This window comes from Adiantum capillus-veneris, chromosome 26 (assembly GCF_014529385.1).
Source record: "Adiantum capillus-veneris isolate H3 chromosome 26, ASM1452938v2, whole genome shotgun sequence".
NCBI classification, from domain to species: Eukaryota; Viridiplantae; Streptophyta; class Polypodiopsida; order Polypodiales; family Pteridaceae; genus Adiantum; species Adiantum capillus-veneris.
In genome coordinates, this window is record NC_140956.1 from 13,398,363 (window position 1) to 13,412,348 (window position 13,986).

At 43.2% G+C, this 13,986-nt stretch overlaps 1 protein-coding gene across 1 annotated transcript; it reads left to right on the forward strand.

Moving 5' to 3' along the window:
* Positions 1 to 9,186: 9,186 nt before the first annotated feature.
* Positions 9,187 to 11,793, forward strand: LOC147423022 (laccase-11-like). The gene is made up of 5 exons (XM_086501376.1): positions 9,187 to 9,395; positions 9,481 to 9,635; positions 9,734 to 9,978; positions 10,109 to 11,158; positions 11,314 to 11,793. The coding sequence occupies exons 1-5, from the start codon at positions 9,267 to 9,269 to the stop codon at positions 11,442 to 11,444; spliced, it is 1,710 nt and encodes a 569-aa protein (XP_086357502.1). The 5' UTR covers positions 9,187 to 9,266; the 3' UTR covers positions 11,445 to 11,793.
* Positions 11,794 to 13,986: the final 2,193 nt, after the last annotated feature.

Below are 13,986 nucleotides of genomic sequence, written 5' to 3' on the forward strand. Positions count from 1 at the left end.
CCAAGCATAGGATAGAGGTGCACCTTTGCAATGAGCGTCCTCTTCTGGAGCTTCGATGGTGGAAGCCCTAGGAGTCTCATTGCGAGCATTTTTCTTGGGACAAGAACGATAGCCATGTCCTTCAGGAGAGAGTTTGTTTTTTCGTTCAAGATCCCCGTAGAGTTTTCCATGTCTTTGGGGCTTTGACATTGCCACAAAGGCTAGCCCACCATTGACGAGCCGATTTCTAGAAGTGCATAGCTACATGGTGTAGCTTGGAGGACTCTGTGAAGCCCTCGTCTCCAAAGGCCGCATCAAATTGCTGGATGAAGGCCAACACTTTGTTAGTAGCACCAAAGGTGCCATCATAGAAGAGAAAAGATATAATCTTTCCTCCCTCTTTGAACTTCTTGAGCTTTTGTGACCTTCGCCATGCACGGTACAATTTGCGATGTCCTCCCCTCTTGTATTCTCTAGGAGAATAGCCATAGCTTTCGTCGGAAGAGGAGGGAGGTGAAGAAGAAGGACAAGAGGGTGACCTCTTTCTTGCCCTTTTCTTCCTTTGTTTCCTCTCTTCCCTTTTAGAGTGACGAGGAGAAGGACTGTGGGTTGAACGTTTCCTCTTGGGAGAAGTTGGCGATCGTCTAGACGCCGTCTTTGTGGGGCCACATCTTTAGAGGAACTTAAGGTTTCATTACTTTTTTGCTCTTTGGATTCCTCCTCTCATATGGGAGAGAGTCTTCTTTTGGGGGTTTCTTCGAGGGGCCTCCTAAGCCCTCTCTCCTCCTGGAGAGTAAAGGTAATCCCATAAGCACGAAGTTGTTGAGTAACTTCGGCTTGCAAAGCAGGGTTGCCCATAGCTTGCTGCAACCTAGTAACAAGATAATTGATAAACATGGGGGCATCATCATTACCACCTTCATGTGCAAAATCAAAGTTATCAATGTTCATTCTTTTCTCTTGATTACTATCAGCCACGTTAACAAATTTTTTGTATTTACTTAGTGTATGCTTTGGCAATTCAAAACCTTAGTTGCTACTCCTCTTAGCCTTTGAAAAATCGGCACTTAAGTATCTACACCCACGGCTCAAAGTGGTTAATCATAGAGAGTAGTGGAGTGGGTCTAATATTGGAGAATTGCCAAGAGCTATCTCCTTTCATACTTCTTATGGATCAATAATGGTAAAGCCATAGGCAAGCGAGGTGTGCACCATATCCCACATAGTGGGCTCAACAAAAATAGATCCCAGTCCCACTTACCCAAATATGGGACTTACCCTAATATAATTAACAAAATCAACCATTTATATGATACTTAAGGACCTATCTTCTTAAGAAAGAAAAGAGAAATCAAATGCTCTGATATAAATGTAATGGAAATGGCCTATTAACTTTGAGAGTAGCGAAAATTAGAGAAAATACTTTTGTGAAATTACTTTCTGAGCATAGAGGGTGAACTTGATTGATGGTAGCAACATAAACATAGCATTTAGTTCACTTGGCATGAACAATACTTTTGCAAGAGAGAGAGTTTAGAGAATATGACAACAATTGAGCCTGTCCTGATTTATGTGGAGCCGGTCCCCCCTCCAATAGGCATTTGTATTATAGTTTCTCCCATCAAGAGAGACTTGTTACAATACAATCTTTGTGTTCCTTGTGACTCAGGTGATGCAATGAAGATGGAAACCTTCATGCACCACGAGCATAACATAAACTTTGTGGAAAGAATTAACTATCCCAAGCCTCAGTTCCAAGGCCTCAAACACCTTCGAAGGTGGAGAGAGCTAGCGGGGAATGAGGGTAGGGAAGGGGAAGAAGAAACATTTCATAGGAGAAAGAATTAGTTCCTCTCTTCTTGCTAGCATACATAATAGCATAGTAATGAAGATGGAAAGCTTAAGCATTGAAGCATGGCTCTTTGTTGGATTTGCATTCTATAGCCAAGAGTGTTGATGTAGGCTCTCAACTCCTCTACTAGCTTGGAGAAGGAGATGGAGCTCATGCACTTTGCACTTCACACAATGAGGGTGTGTGTGGGAGAGTATACCCCTCAAGCAACCCCTTAGCTTGCTTTGGTCGAACCCACCCTTGTAGCTCATGCTTCAAGCTCATTGGACCCCTCCAAGCCTACTAGCCAACCACAAGCAAGAGGCATATCAAGAAAGCATGCTAGTCTTGGGACAAGTGTCCCCCTTTCCCCTTTGAGAGAGAGTAAAAAAAAATAATTGAACTAACTAATTTGTCATTGGACCCCTTGGGAGGCCAACCAATAGGTTTTAGGCACACCATGGGTCAACATGAGGAGGAGCTTGACAAGGGTCCCTTTTGCTTTCTCAGTACCAAGCTTGCCTTGTGTGAGGGTGTGTGTGTTCTCTCTCATCCCCCTCTTGTAGGGATCACCCCCTCCTTGTAGGGATAATTGTTGACTTTTGCATACCTTACCCCCAAGCACCTTAGTTATCAAGCATGACAAAGTGCCTCAAGCCTGGGTAATGTTCCCACAAGCACCTCAGGCTCCCTAGTTGGCAAGCACGATGACAAGCACCTTAAGCACCTCAAGCATCTTAGTCATCAAGCACCTCGGGCTCCCACCTCAAGTTCAGCCCTAGCTTACCTAAGGTCAAAGGACTTTTAACACTAATCTTTGGAGGTCTTTAATGAAGCTAACCCTAATGTCTTTTAAGCTCCAATTAGTTAACCTTGCTCTTTGACATATCATCTCTCATTTGGGCCCCTTTATCATTAGCCCTGTGTCGAGATAAACCCAAAAGCACATGTCTATATTCTAACCCTTGTTCCCGTCTATTCTCCCACATTAAATGATCAGTTTATTATGAGAAAATAATTTGGGTTGGTTAGATATTAGATTTTATGACACTAATAGTTTGTCGTTCACCTCGAGCCCTTTCCACTAACCACCATCAAAGAGAAATTTTGCCTTGTCTATCATATCCTTGGTCATGACATCCCAAGACTGGTCTTGTTTTGCAATTGAGGCCACAAACTTGGTGCAGAGGGCCTCACATGAACCGCAGGGTTGAGAATTCCAAGGACACCTTAGACCAACGGTCGAGCGATACCTTCCAACTTTGCCCATTGCCATGACAACGAGGCTTTAGTGTTGTTCCTCCATAAGAATCTTTTAATAGGTTTCAAAAAATCCTTCTAGTTACATTTGGTTATTTTGAGGAGCGGGCTGGTGAAGGCAATATAGGGAATCATAAATGAGTTGATCACTCTGACTCGACTCTGGAAGGGAAGCAACACATACTCCTATCTTCTCATTTTTGTTTGGATCTTCTCGAAGACCCATTGGAACCTTTACTTGTGTGGAACTTCCATCCCCAAGGGGGCGCCCAAATTCCCAAAGATCCTTCCTTTAGACACAGTCTCCCCTGACCAGACCGATCAAATGTTTCGTTTTCCATCAGAGAGATCGGTTCAGACTTCTCAATACTACACTTTGACCCCGAAGCCAAAGCAAATGGTTACACAATATTAGGGGCCTTCCTGAGTACCCGAGGGCAAGCTTTCAAAAAGAGGAGGGAGTTGTTTGCAAATATCAAAAGTTGGTCGTTATTGAGTAAACCTTGGCCAAGGTTGGTCGTTATATTGAGAAAAGTTAAACCTTGAATTTTTCCTCGCTCAGCAGCACCTTTGAGCATCGTAATTAGAGGATGCGACCCAATAGCAAATAGAAGAGGGGCCAAGGGGATCCCTTGCTTGATAGATCTTTTGGCTTCAAAGGAGCCCACAATTCTATCATTGAGTAAGAGCTCAAATTGATTGCGTGCACCTAAGTGTGTATAAGTTGACATAGGCAAGGTCCAAAGCCCAAGTGCTTTCATGACATCTTCAATGAAGGACCACATAATTTTATCATAAGCCTTGTCTAAATAGCTAAAACAAAATACACTCCTGCTTCATGAAAGCTGCGTACTCAATTCAATGACCACCATTGCCGTCGATAGATTTTCATATATTGACCTTCCTTTGATAAACCTGTGCTGATGAGGAGAGATGAATCTGTCTAGGAGGGGAAAATTTTAAGAGCGATTGCCTTGGGAATGATTTTTTATGCCACATACATCATAGTTATGGTATGCCAATGCTTAAGATGTGAGCAGCAAACCTGTCTCAAGATAGGCTTGATAAGGCCTCTTTTCACTCTGGGATCCAACGACCCATTGACAAAAGCTTGGTTAGCCATATACGTGACCAAGACCTTGAGGTCCTCCTAGAACTCCTTGAAGAATTCCATGGTCAGCCCGCCCAAGGGACTTCTCCTTGCCAAGAGCTTGCAATGCAAGCGAGCATTCCTCTTCAGGGCCATCTCAAGACAATTGGCTTCAGGTGGTTGGGGAATTTTCCTATTGACACCCTCAACCAAGGTCGCTCTGGCTTCTTCCACTTCTTGAGAGTGGTTCTCTAGCTGGCCAATAATTTGTCTTAGATGATGAAGCATCATCGTAGCCATTTTGTCTTGGTCCCTCTATAGCATTCCCATTCTCATCTATGAGCAAGTGGATGGAGCCCCGCCTCTTCTTGATTTTCAAGACCCTAAAGAAATGTGCTTGATTAGCAGCCTCTGGCTGGAGGAAGGTCTCCCTGGATATGAACCTCACCCTACCTATCAATAGCCACTCTCCTTCAATAGGGATATCACTAAGGTGCATCCACAATTTGGCTCTATCCTTAGCATTGCAAGAGCCATAAATGTTTCTTATGGTGATATATTGACCCATCCAAAAGATTCTCACTCTATGACCCTCCCATAAGGGTGCTTTAGGACCATTTTGGGCTCCAGGTCCCTGTCCACAATAGAGAAGACGCCACTGAACATGTCCATTCCCTCTCCATAGAACACCAACTTCTTCCCCAATGTCTGTTTTCTTTTGTTGTGAGCTTCCAAATCATGTTCCTGGATGGACTAGCAATTAACTTCCTTATTCTTTCTAACTTCCTCCCAGAAGAGGGCGTGCTTCTTTCGGGTCTTCGATCCTTTCACATTCCATGATTGGATAGCTAGAGATTCCATCACTGGGATAGAGGGATGAATACTTCAACATCCGATCCCTGCCTCGTTTCTGCCTCCATAGATGTAGGAGAGTCAAGGGCTCTCCATCCACCCGAGAATCGTTTGTTTGAAGCGCTTCGGAGGGATTGTGGAGCGTGAGTGTACAAGTACCTCCTGCCTTTAGTTGGGGCGAGAGGGGGGGGGGGGGGGGGGGGGGAGAGAATTTTACTTCCAAGGCTCTAGTATCATTCGATGATGCAGATTCTCTTGACACTGTCTTAACCCTTTTGATCCTCTTCAGACTTGGGACTTCCATAGCCAACGAAGTTGTCATGGTCAGAAGTTTAGGTGGTGAAGCATGAAAAACAATCGGCTTAACATTGCATGGGCCTTCAAGGAATTACAGTGTGCGGCTCTGATTTCCCACAGACTTCTCCTGCAATTTAGTGGCTTCCTTATCGTACATCATAGCCTCTTTTTCCTCCTCTACTCATGCCCCCACATTACTCTTCCTTTGTTTCTCTTCCACAGTTGCTTCCTTCATAGGGGCCTAGTTGTCGAGCCCTACACTCGCATCTTGCATTGTAGAATCGACATTCCCGTTAATCTTCATGGGGCAATCCTTGGCAAAGTGCCCAAACTTGCTACATTCAAAGCACACTCCAAAGTACATCGCCAAATTGAACGGAATAGTTATAAGCCCAGGTCCGACATCGATCACCATGCTCTTAGGTGGTGTCTTAGAAATATTCCAACCTATACACACTCGATTAGTGAATCTTCCAAGACCCTCTTGTTAGGGACAAACAAGGGGGTGCCTAGTTGACTGGCAAAGCAACTTGATGTTATCCCGCAACCAGCTAGGAAAACCTGCGGACTCGACCCAGAAAGGATGAATCCCCTGGAGAAACTCCGCTGAATCAAATATTGGTTCCCATGGCACCACACACAGTGGTCCTGTTAAATATCAAGGGGTCTTTTTCTAGGATCTTTGACACGTCGGATACCTCTTTGAACCTAATTAAGCAAAAGACCTTGGCTAGGTAATTGATGTTTTCAACTTCCCCCCCATGACCAAGAATTTGCGATCCTTGGATCCATTGGATCAATTCAAATCTATTAGGGACTCTCCCACTGACGCCAAACACGAGCGTAACCTTAGCTTGCATGGCTAGCTGCTTTTTAATGAGTGATGGCATAATCGCGACAGTGATAGCCTCTGCAACCTCCACGTGCTGCGGCGAAGACTTCTTTAGAGCACTATAGGTTCGATCCGCCAGCCCATCTTCAAGAAGCCCACTGCATTAAGCTTGGGAGAAAGTTCTTTTGTTACCGGTTGGGCCGCATTCTAACTGAGTGTTTACTTCTTTCAGCTCCTCTTTGAGCCAATCTTTAACATTCTTCAATTTTTCTTGGCCCCCTCACTTGATGTCTCAACACATGTGACTTTAATGTAGTCTTTGTGATTCGGACTCTTCAAGATGCTTGCGAACAAGACGCCTGGTCTGAGAGCAGTAGAGACCGTGGATCCCTTGTGTGATCACATTCATATCAATCTGTCCCTGAGGCACAACCGCATTGAGGGTCTTCACCTCGAAGTTGAATTCTTGACCAGTTTGAGCTAGCTCGTTTCCTTTTTCTTTCACCAAGAGGACCTTGTCCTTTGAGAGAGTATTATTGATCGACTGGGCTGCCGGACCCGTTGTCGAAGCGTCATTCTTCATCATGCCGTCGTTCGAAGGTCGCAAAGACGTCCCTTCCCCTTCATCCATCAGACCTATTCCATCAATTGTCAAAATTTCTATGGCTATGAGCCTTTGCGTAAATTAACATGATGATGTCCTCTTCCATGGGTAGGGCTTCGGATTCCATTTTTAACACCAAGCGTGAACAAAACTCTAAGCACTAAAGAGGGGGAAGAGGGGTCTAGAAGATCGGGGGAACGACCCCTATTGGAGGGGATACGAGCGAAAAAGAACAGAAGATAAAAATGCGTTGAAGATAAAATATGGATAATAGGCGTAGGCAAAATGACGCTTATTATATCTATAATAGGCGTGCTTAAGATGTAAGACAATGAGCGCTTAAGGTCTTAATCGTGCTTAAGAAGAGGCAGGATATAATAATCACCTGCGAGGATATATAATAAGTGCGATTCCAAAAACCCTTGCGAAGCCTGCAATTGACATCGCTACAAGTCTATGCGCAGGGCGCGCATGTATTCAACTGCCCTCCTCAACTTAAAAACCTCCCAAGTTACCCCCAACTGCTCTGAGCCATGTGGTTGCTAGTTTTGCAGCAGTGGGACAATGCTAGCTAGCTAGGGGGTTGCTTGGTTGATGAAGAACCTCTAAATAGGTCCCTTTATTGTGTGGGCTTACACGCGGGCGCACACAATGTGTACCAAAAGTGATACTTCCCCCAAAGAGAAGGGCTATACCAAATGTTTTGATATCTCAGCCCATTGATTTTCTACTCGATAACTCAGGTAGAAAATCAAGATTATAAACATTTCAATTAAATGTCTATCTCTCTTTATGGCAATTCCTTCTTCTCTTACTTTAATTATCTATTTATCAAAGGACGATAAGGTCTTCCCAATCTCAAAAAAATAAAAGTTCTCTCAAAACATATTAAGCGCATAAGGTGGAGGGTGAGTTTAGGAAATGAAAAGATAGACCAAAGTGACAAGTCAACAAACATAGGAAGCTGGAAAGTCAAAAGACACATGAAGGTGGAAAATCAAAAGACCTCTTGTGTCCATATAAAGAGGTGTTTCTCTTCTCTCTTTTTTTTTTTTTAGCGTTTTTTTTCTCTTCAAAGGGTCCCCTCTCTCTCTCTCTCTCTCTCTCTCTCTCTCGCTTGCTCGCTCTCTTTGACAATGTTGCATACTTCTTTTATAGCTAACACTGTTACAGATCTACATGCTTCATCATTGCCCGTGGCTACGTGCTATAGAATAGCGCATCATTTTTGTTGTTTTTGAGAGAATCTTTGAGTTAAGAATGCCTTTTAATTTTTTTGAAGCCATTAGGAATACATTTTAATTTGATTAGCTTAATTATAAGTAAGAATTAAGCATAACTAATAACAATTGAACATATAAATGGTATCCTTTATGCTCCATACATCGTTAGTAATTAAGCTAATTTATTTAAGCCTAAATTATTAGTTACATAATTAGTATTCTAGTTAGCCTAATTAGAAAATAATTGAGCATATTAACATTAGGATAACAAACTCAATATTAGAATTTAATAGACAAGTACTTAGAATAGTGAAACACCATTTCTTTAATAAATAATTGCTACACATGAATTTTTTTTCGACCAAGAAATGATTGCTAGAAATAGGCATGTTAAGATTTTTAAAAAAAAGATAAAATATTGGTCAATTAATTAATCAATATATTTTGAATAATTTAGGTAAGTATAGTGTTCAAAATATTAATGCTATAGAATTTTCTAAATTATAGGATCATTACGAGTTTTAAAGTATGTTGAAATTCCTCTATAAATTACTGTGGCTAATTCTTTTGCTCAAATTTTAGTGAAAATTTGGGAAAAAAATTAATTACCAAAACAAAAAAGATGGCTTGTTATGGTGGACTACTACGAGCTTATAGTGGCTTATCTCAAAGATTAGATCGTCTACAACTTGCAAAAGAAGCATTGTTGCATTTGGTACACAATTTGGAAGCAAGACATATCCGAAGGTAGAAGAAGGACGCTCCAAAATTCAAGCTTCAAACGCTTGATAGACCAATACGAAGCACTCACATAACAATTCTCCCTTTGGATACACCGGCACGCATATCGATCGTTTGGGCTGAAGCATCACACTTTATAAGCACCGGTGCAGGCTGAACTACGTGTGCGGTGCACATGTAGTGTATAGCCTGTCTTATTAGTCCAACAGGCAAGCAGTAATTTACTTAAAGCGAAGAAAACCCGAGGAAGATAGATCTGTTGCCCCACTTATACCTAGTTGGAAAGCTAAGCATTGGAAGAAATTGCACAAGTTTGTTACCAAGTAGAGTTGGCAGGTGTTTAATAAGACGGTGGATTAACGATAAAGAGAGTTCACCCTCACCAGCACCTGCACTTTGGCGCTACGCTAGCTGCTGCAGCACGCCCACATATACTCCCACTGCCTCTTCCCGCTATATAAAAACGCGCCTATCTTTGTGTCTAGCCGTACCTCCGCCTGCGCCCTACAGATCCTTGGATTTGTACCTGTATCTCCATATAAGCCGCATTCATCAAAATGCAGGGCCTCCGCCATGGCCAGAAATATATAACCTCGACCTGGAGGCTCTTTCTTCTCTGTGTTTTCCTCGCCTACATCAATGGAGATCTAGCACTGTCACAGAGCATAAGGCGCTTTGAATTTCATGTAAGAGGATTGTGGGCTGCATATGAGTCTACTAACGAGCTTCATTTTTCTCATTGTTGCAACTTGCCATCATGTCATTCTTCAGGTGAAATATCAGAAGATGACCCGCCTTTGCTCCACGAAAGTGATCCCAACCGTAAATGGCGAGTTGCCGGGCCCGACCATGTATATAAGAGAGGGAGATAATGTGCTTGTGAAGGTCAGCAATGAGCTTCCTGACAAGAATATCACCATTCACTGGTAAATATCTGTATGCCAGCTGATTTTAGCATCCATGAAGGAGCCTGATACCAATTAATTTTTCTTGTGGATGTGTTTCTGTAAATGTGTATGTATAGGCATGGCATTAAGCAGGTGCGCACCGGGTGGGCGGACGGACCGGGCTATGTCACACAATGTCCCATGAAGCCAGGTGCATCATACACCTACAACTTCACCGTCACTGGGCAGCGGGGAACTTTGTGGTGGCATGCCCATAACCATTGGATGCGCTACACGGTGTATGGGGCTCTCATCATTCTACCTAAGAAGGGTGCTCCTTACCCATTTGCCACTCCATATGAGGAGGTGCCCTTGGTGCTTGGTGAGTATATACGCGAGATCAGAGAGAGAGAGAGAGAGAGAGAGAGAGAGAGAGAGAGAGAGCATCACTACAGCTTATCTATTGTTCTATTGCTAGTTCAGCTAATTCATGAGCGTAATGCAATCTGCAGGTGAGTGGTGGAAGGGGAGCATGGACCTGGCATTGCAGCAGTCAGCTCAGACCGGAGGCGCTCCGAACGTCTCCGATGCATACACCATCAACGGTCAGCCCGGCGGCTTGTACCCATGCTCTGCAGCTGGAACGGTGGTGGTTCCGGTGAAGAGCGGAAAGACCTATATGCTGCGGATTGTGAACGCGGCCATGAATGGAGAGATGTTTTTGAGTGTGGCCGGCCACAAGCTGACGGTGGTGGAGGTGGACGCCACCTACACGAAACCCCTGGAGGTGGACTACATTCTCATCACGCCGGGCCAGACTACGAGCGTGCTGGTGGCGGCAGATCAGCCGGCCGGCCGCTACTACTTGGCTGCGCGGCCATACATAGCGCCCAATGTAACTCTAGACAACACCACCACAACGGCGGTGATTGCCTATGAAGGAGCGAGTAAAACCGGACGGCCAGTGCTGCCAAAGCTTCCGGCCATTTCCGACAGTCCTTCGGCGGACAACTTCAGTAAAAGCCTGCGAAGCTTGGCGTCGAAGGCGTTTCCTGCGTCGGTGCCGTTGAAGATCGACCGGCATCTTTTCTTTACGGTGGGACTGGCCATCAGGCCTTGCGCCAACTGCACCTTGGGCGGGAAGCTGGTGGGTGTGATCAATAACATTTCCTTTGAGCTGCCACAAACGGCGCTGCTCCAGGCGCACTACTTCCGAAAATCGAATGTCTTCGTGACCAACTTTCCGGACAATCCGACGGCCAGCTTCAACTTCACGGGCAAGCCGCCGGCCAACGCGATGGCGAAGGCGGGCACGCGGCTGAGCTACTTGCCCTTCAACTCGACAGTGCAGTTGGTGCTGCAGAGCACGAGCGTGGTGGCACCAGAGAACCACCCCATCCACCTGCACGGCACCAACTTCTTTGTGGTGGGCATGGGCTTGGGCAACTACAACGCCTCCTCCGACCCGCTCTCCTTTAACCTGGTGGACCCTCCCGAGCGCAACACCATCGGCGTCCCTCAAGGTGGTTGGGCGGCCCTCCGCTTCCGCGCTGACAACCCAGGTATAATTACACACCTCTCTCTTCTCTCTCTCTCTCTCTTCTATTCAATGGTGACTCCTTTCTTTACTAAAGCTTGTTCTGGAAACTACATGGTGAACCTGATGGAAGAAATTAATGTCTCAATACTAATCAAGCGATTTTATTGTTTGATTCAGGGGTATGGTTTATGCATTGCCACCTCGAATTTCATACATCGGCCGGTTTGGAGACTGCATTTGTTATTGAAAATGGCCCCAACCCACAAGACAGAATAATCCCACCACCTATTGATCTGCCCCCATGCTAGTATTCTCTGAATTCAGCAAACATTGCTTTTATCCGTGGTCGTGATAAAGAGTTGTTTTCTCATGCAAAAAGGCTCTCTGCATAGTTTTGTACCTAATTTTTGCATGATCTAAGGCCAAGGCCAAAAGAATACATCTCATCTCCCACAATTTCATCCGCCACAAGGTTTGTGAAGTGTAATGGATAAGAATCCATGCCAAGCTGCAGCATTCATGAATTCCTCACCTACATGTTGGGTACTGCACCCAATCAACAAAACGAATCGCAATACAAAAGCACTTTCATTGCATTCAATGAATGAGTGTTTCGCATTATTATGATTAAAACATAATCTTCTCGAATTATATTTATGATGAGGAATGATCATTGTCTAGAGGCATGGCATTTTCATTTCAAAGTTTCCAGGTTGCAAGTTGTGATGCTTAATGAAGGTGACCCCCAATCTAAAAATAAATAAAATAAAAATCCCACCTTACCCAAGTGCTACTATCCACTACTTAATCTAGCATTGAGTTTTTCTAATCTCTTGGTTAGCTTCTTGTAGGTTTTTTGCCCCTTTTGCTCCGATGGAGAAAAAGAGGTCTCTTGGTTAGTTCTTGGTCTCTTCTTCTTGGATGTTTTTTGCCCCCTTTGCTCCGATGTTTTTTGCCCATTTTTCTCCGATCAAGAGCCAATGCTTCCAAGATTCTCCCTCAAGAATTAGTCAAGAAGTTTCCAAGTGATTTGAAATACTCTTACAATGTCTAGCTTCTTCACTAGTTTGCATAAGGATTATTACTAAGGACAATATCCATGAATAATCAAAGGTGCTTTTTAGCAAACGAATATGCACCATGTTGGGAAAAAGATCCCTAATTGTGTGTAGATAGTAGCACCCACATGACCAAATGCTCTACATTATTATGATTAAAACATAATCTTCTCTAATTAAATTTATGATGAGGATCTGATCATTGTAGAGGCCTTGTCGTGGCAATTTATTTTCTCACAAAATATAGTAAAATATTGTTGGAGAAAATTTTTCAATAAATAATATATCAAGAACACACAATATTTTTCTAAACATATTTTTTAATATGAAAATTAGATTGTAATTATTACATTTACTTTGAAATACTCTTGCCTTTTATGAACTAGAAACAAAAGTAGAACAATAGTAGCACTCACCTTCTTCGTAGTGGTTTCACATGAACGAATATGCACTTCAAAAAGCTTGCCTTTGATGAACTATGAACAAAAGTAAAACAATAGTTAAACTTTTGATACCATGAAAACTTTAAACTACCAACAAAATAGATAGTGCGCGGTCTACATGAGTTCCACGCAGAAGTATGGTGGAATCGGCACACTCTCCTTTCCAAAATTCATAAAAAAACGGAAGCACCCCGTAGTCCATTTCCGACTACATTGTCATTGTGGAATTATGCAAGACAATGACATGAGGAAAAATTTTCGATGAGATTCTTAGTCAGGAGTTGTTGGCATTGCTTTGCAAGCAAAAAATAGAGTAAGAGTGTTCCCTCTTCTGCATAGGTAGAACAATGTTCCTTGTTGCTGCAATTTATTGATGAAGTTGGGAAAGAATGAGTAGATTCGTGTTGATCTTGGTAGTAGCTCCATGGGTACGATTTTTAAAAGAAGATAGACAAAGTGACACGACATTTGACACAAGGGCAGAAGTCGTAGAAGAGATGATGATGGAGATCGCATTATGATCGACATGAGAGAAGTATGAAAGATGAAGAGGCCATGACAAGCAGGATGAAATTTGATATAGAAGGGATTGTAGCCACAAGGATGCAATGAAAAACCGAATCGCATAGAGCATGATATTTACAAGGATAGATATGATGGCAGTAACAACGATGATAATTGCAAGGATATATATAATGGATATGATGGCAGTAACAACGATGATAAATGCCAAGATGGAAGCAGGAGGGATTCAGATGATAGAAATCCTAGCTCTTTAAAATGGCATAACTATAGAAACCAAAGCTGGTTTGATGTTTACTAAAGTTCTTAACGAGCTTTCTATCCGAAATGTAGTCTCTTGGAACATGTTGAGTACAAGATCTACCTAATATTGCTAAGACAAGGACTTGAATTCGAACTTAAACAGACAAATTCACATGGTTGTGGCACAGACTTGAATATCATATTTTAAGAGAAATTCAAGTTCATTATTTTGTTCTCATTCAAGATGTAAGTGTAGCGTTCAAGACCAAAACATAGGTGACTTCATTTGGAGACACGCCCTCACTTTCCATATGTTGAAAACAACCTAGAACTTCCTGGCCCTGGCCCTATATCCTGCACTCATTGCATTCCAAGGGTCCACATTCCGTATTGGAGGAGCTCCTCAGGCACATTTTCATGTGCTTTCTAAAGTACACCATATTTGGCATAGATGGCGATCAAGGCAACGCCAAGCACAACTTCTTTTTATACAATCCCTAACTAGCAATATCATCATGAATTTTGTTGCCCATATCAGCGTCTTGCTAGGGTCACATGCCTTCAAGATGAAAGCATAGGTGATT

Bases quoted from the DNA above. Each gene is read 5' to 3' on its own strand.
- LOC147423022 (XM_086501376.1), top strand. From the start codon at position 9,267: ATGCAGGGCCTCCGCCATGGCCAGAAATATATAACCTCGACCTGGAGG. The intron at 9,636-9,733 runs GTAAATATCTGT...GTGTATGTATAG, and splicing joins AAGAATATCACCATTCACTG to GCATGGCATTAAGCAGGTGC. The intron at 9,979-10,108 runs GTGAGTATATAC...TGCAATCTGCAG, and splicing joins GGAGGTGCCCTTGGTGCTTG to GTGAGTGGTGGAAGGGGAGC.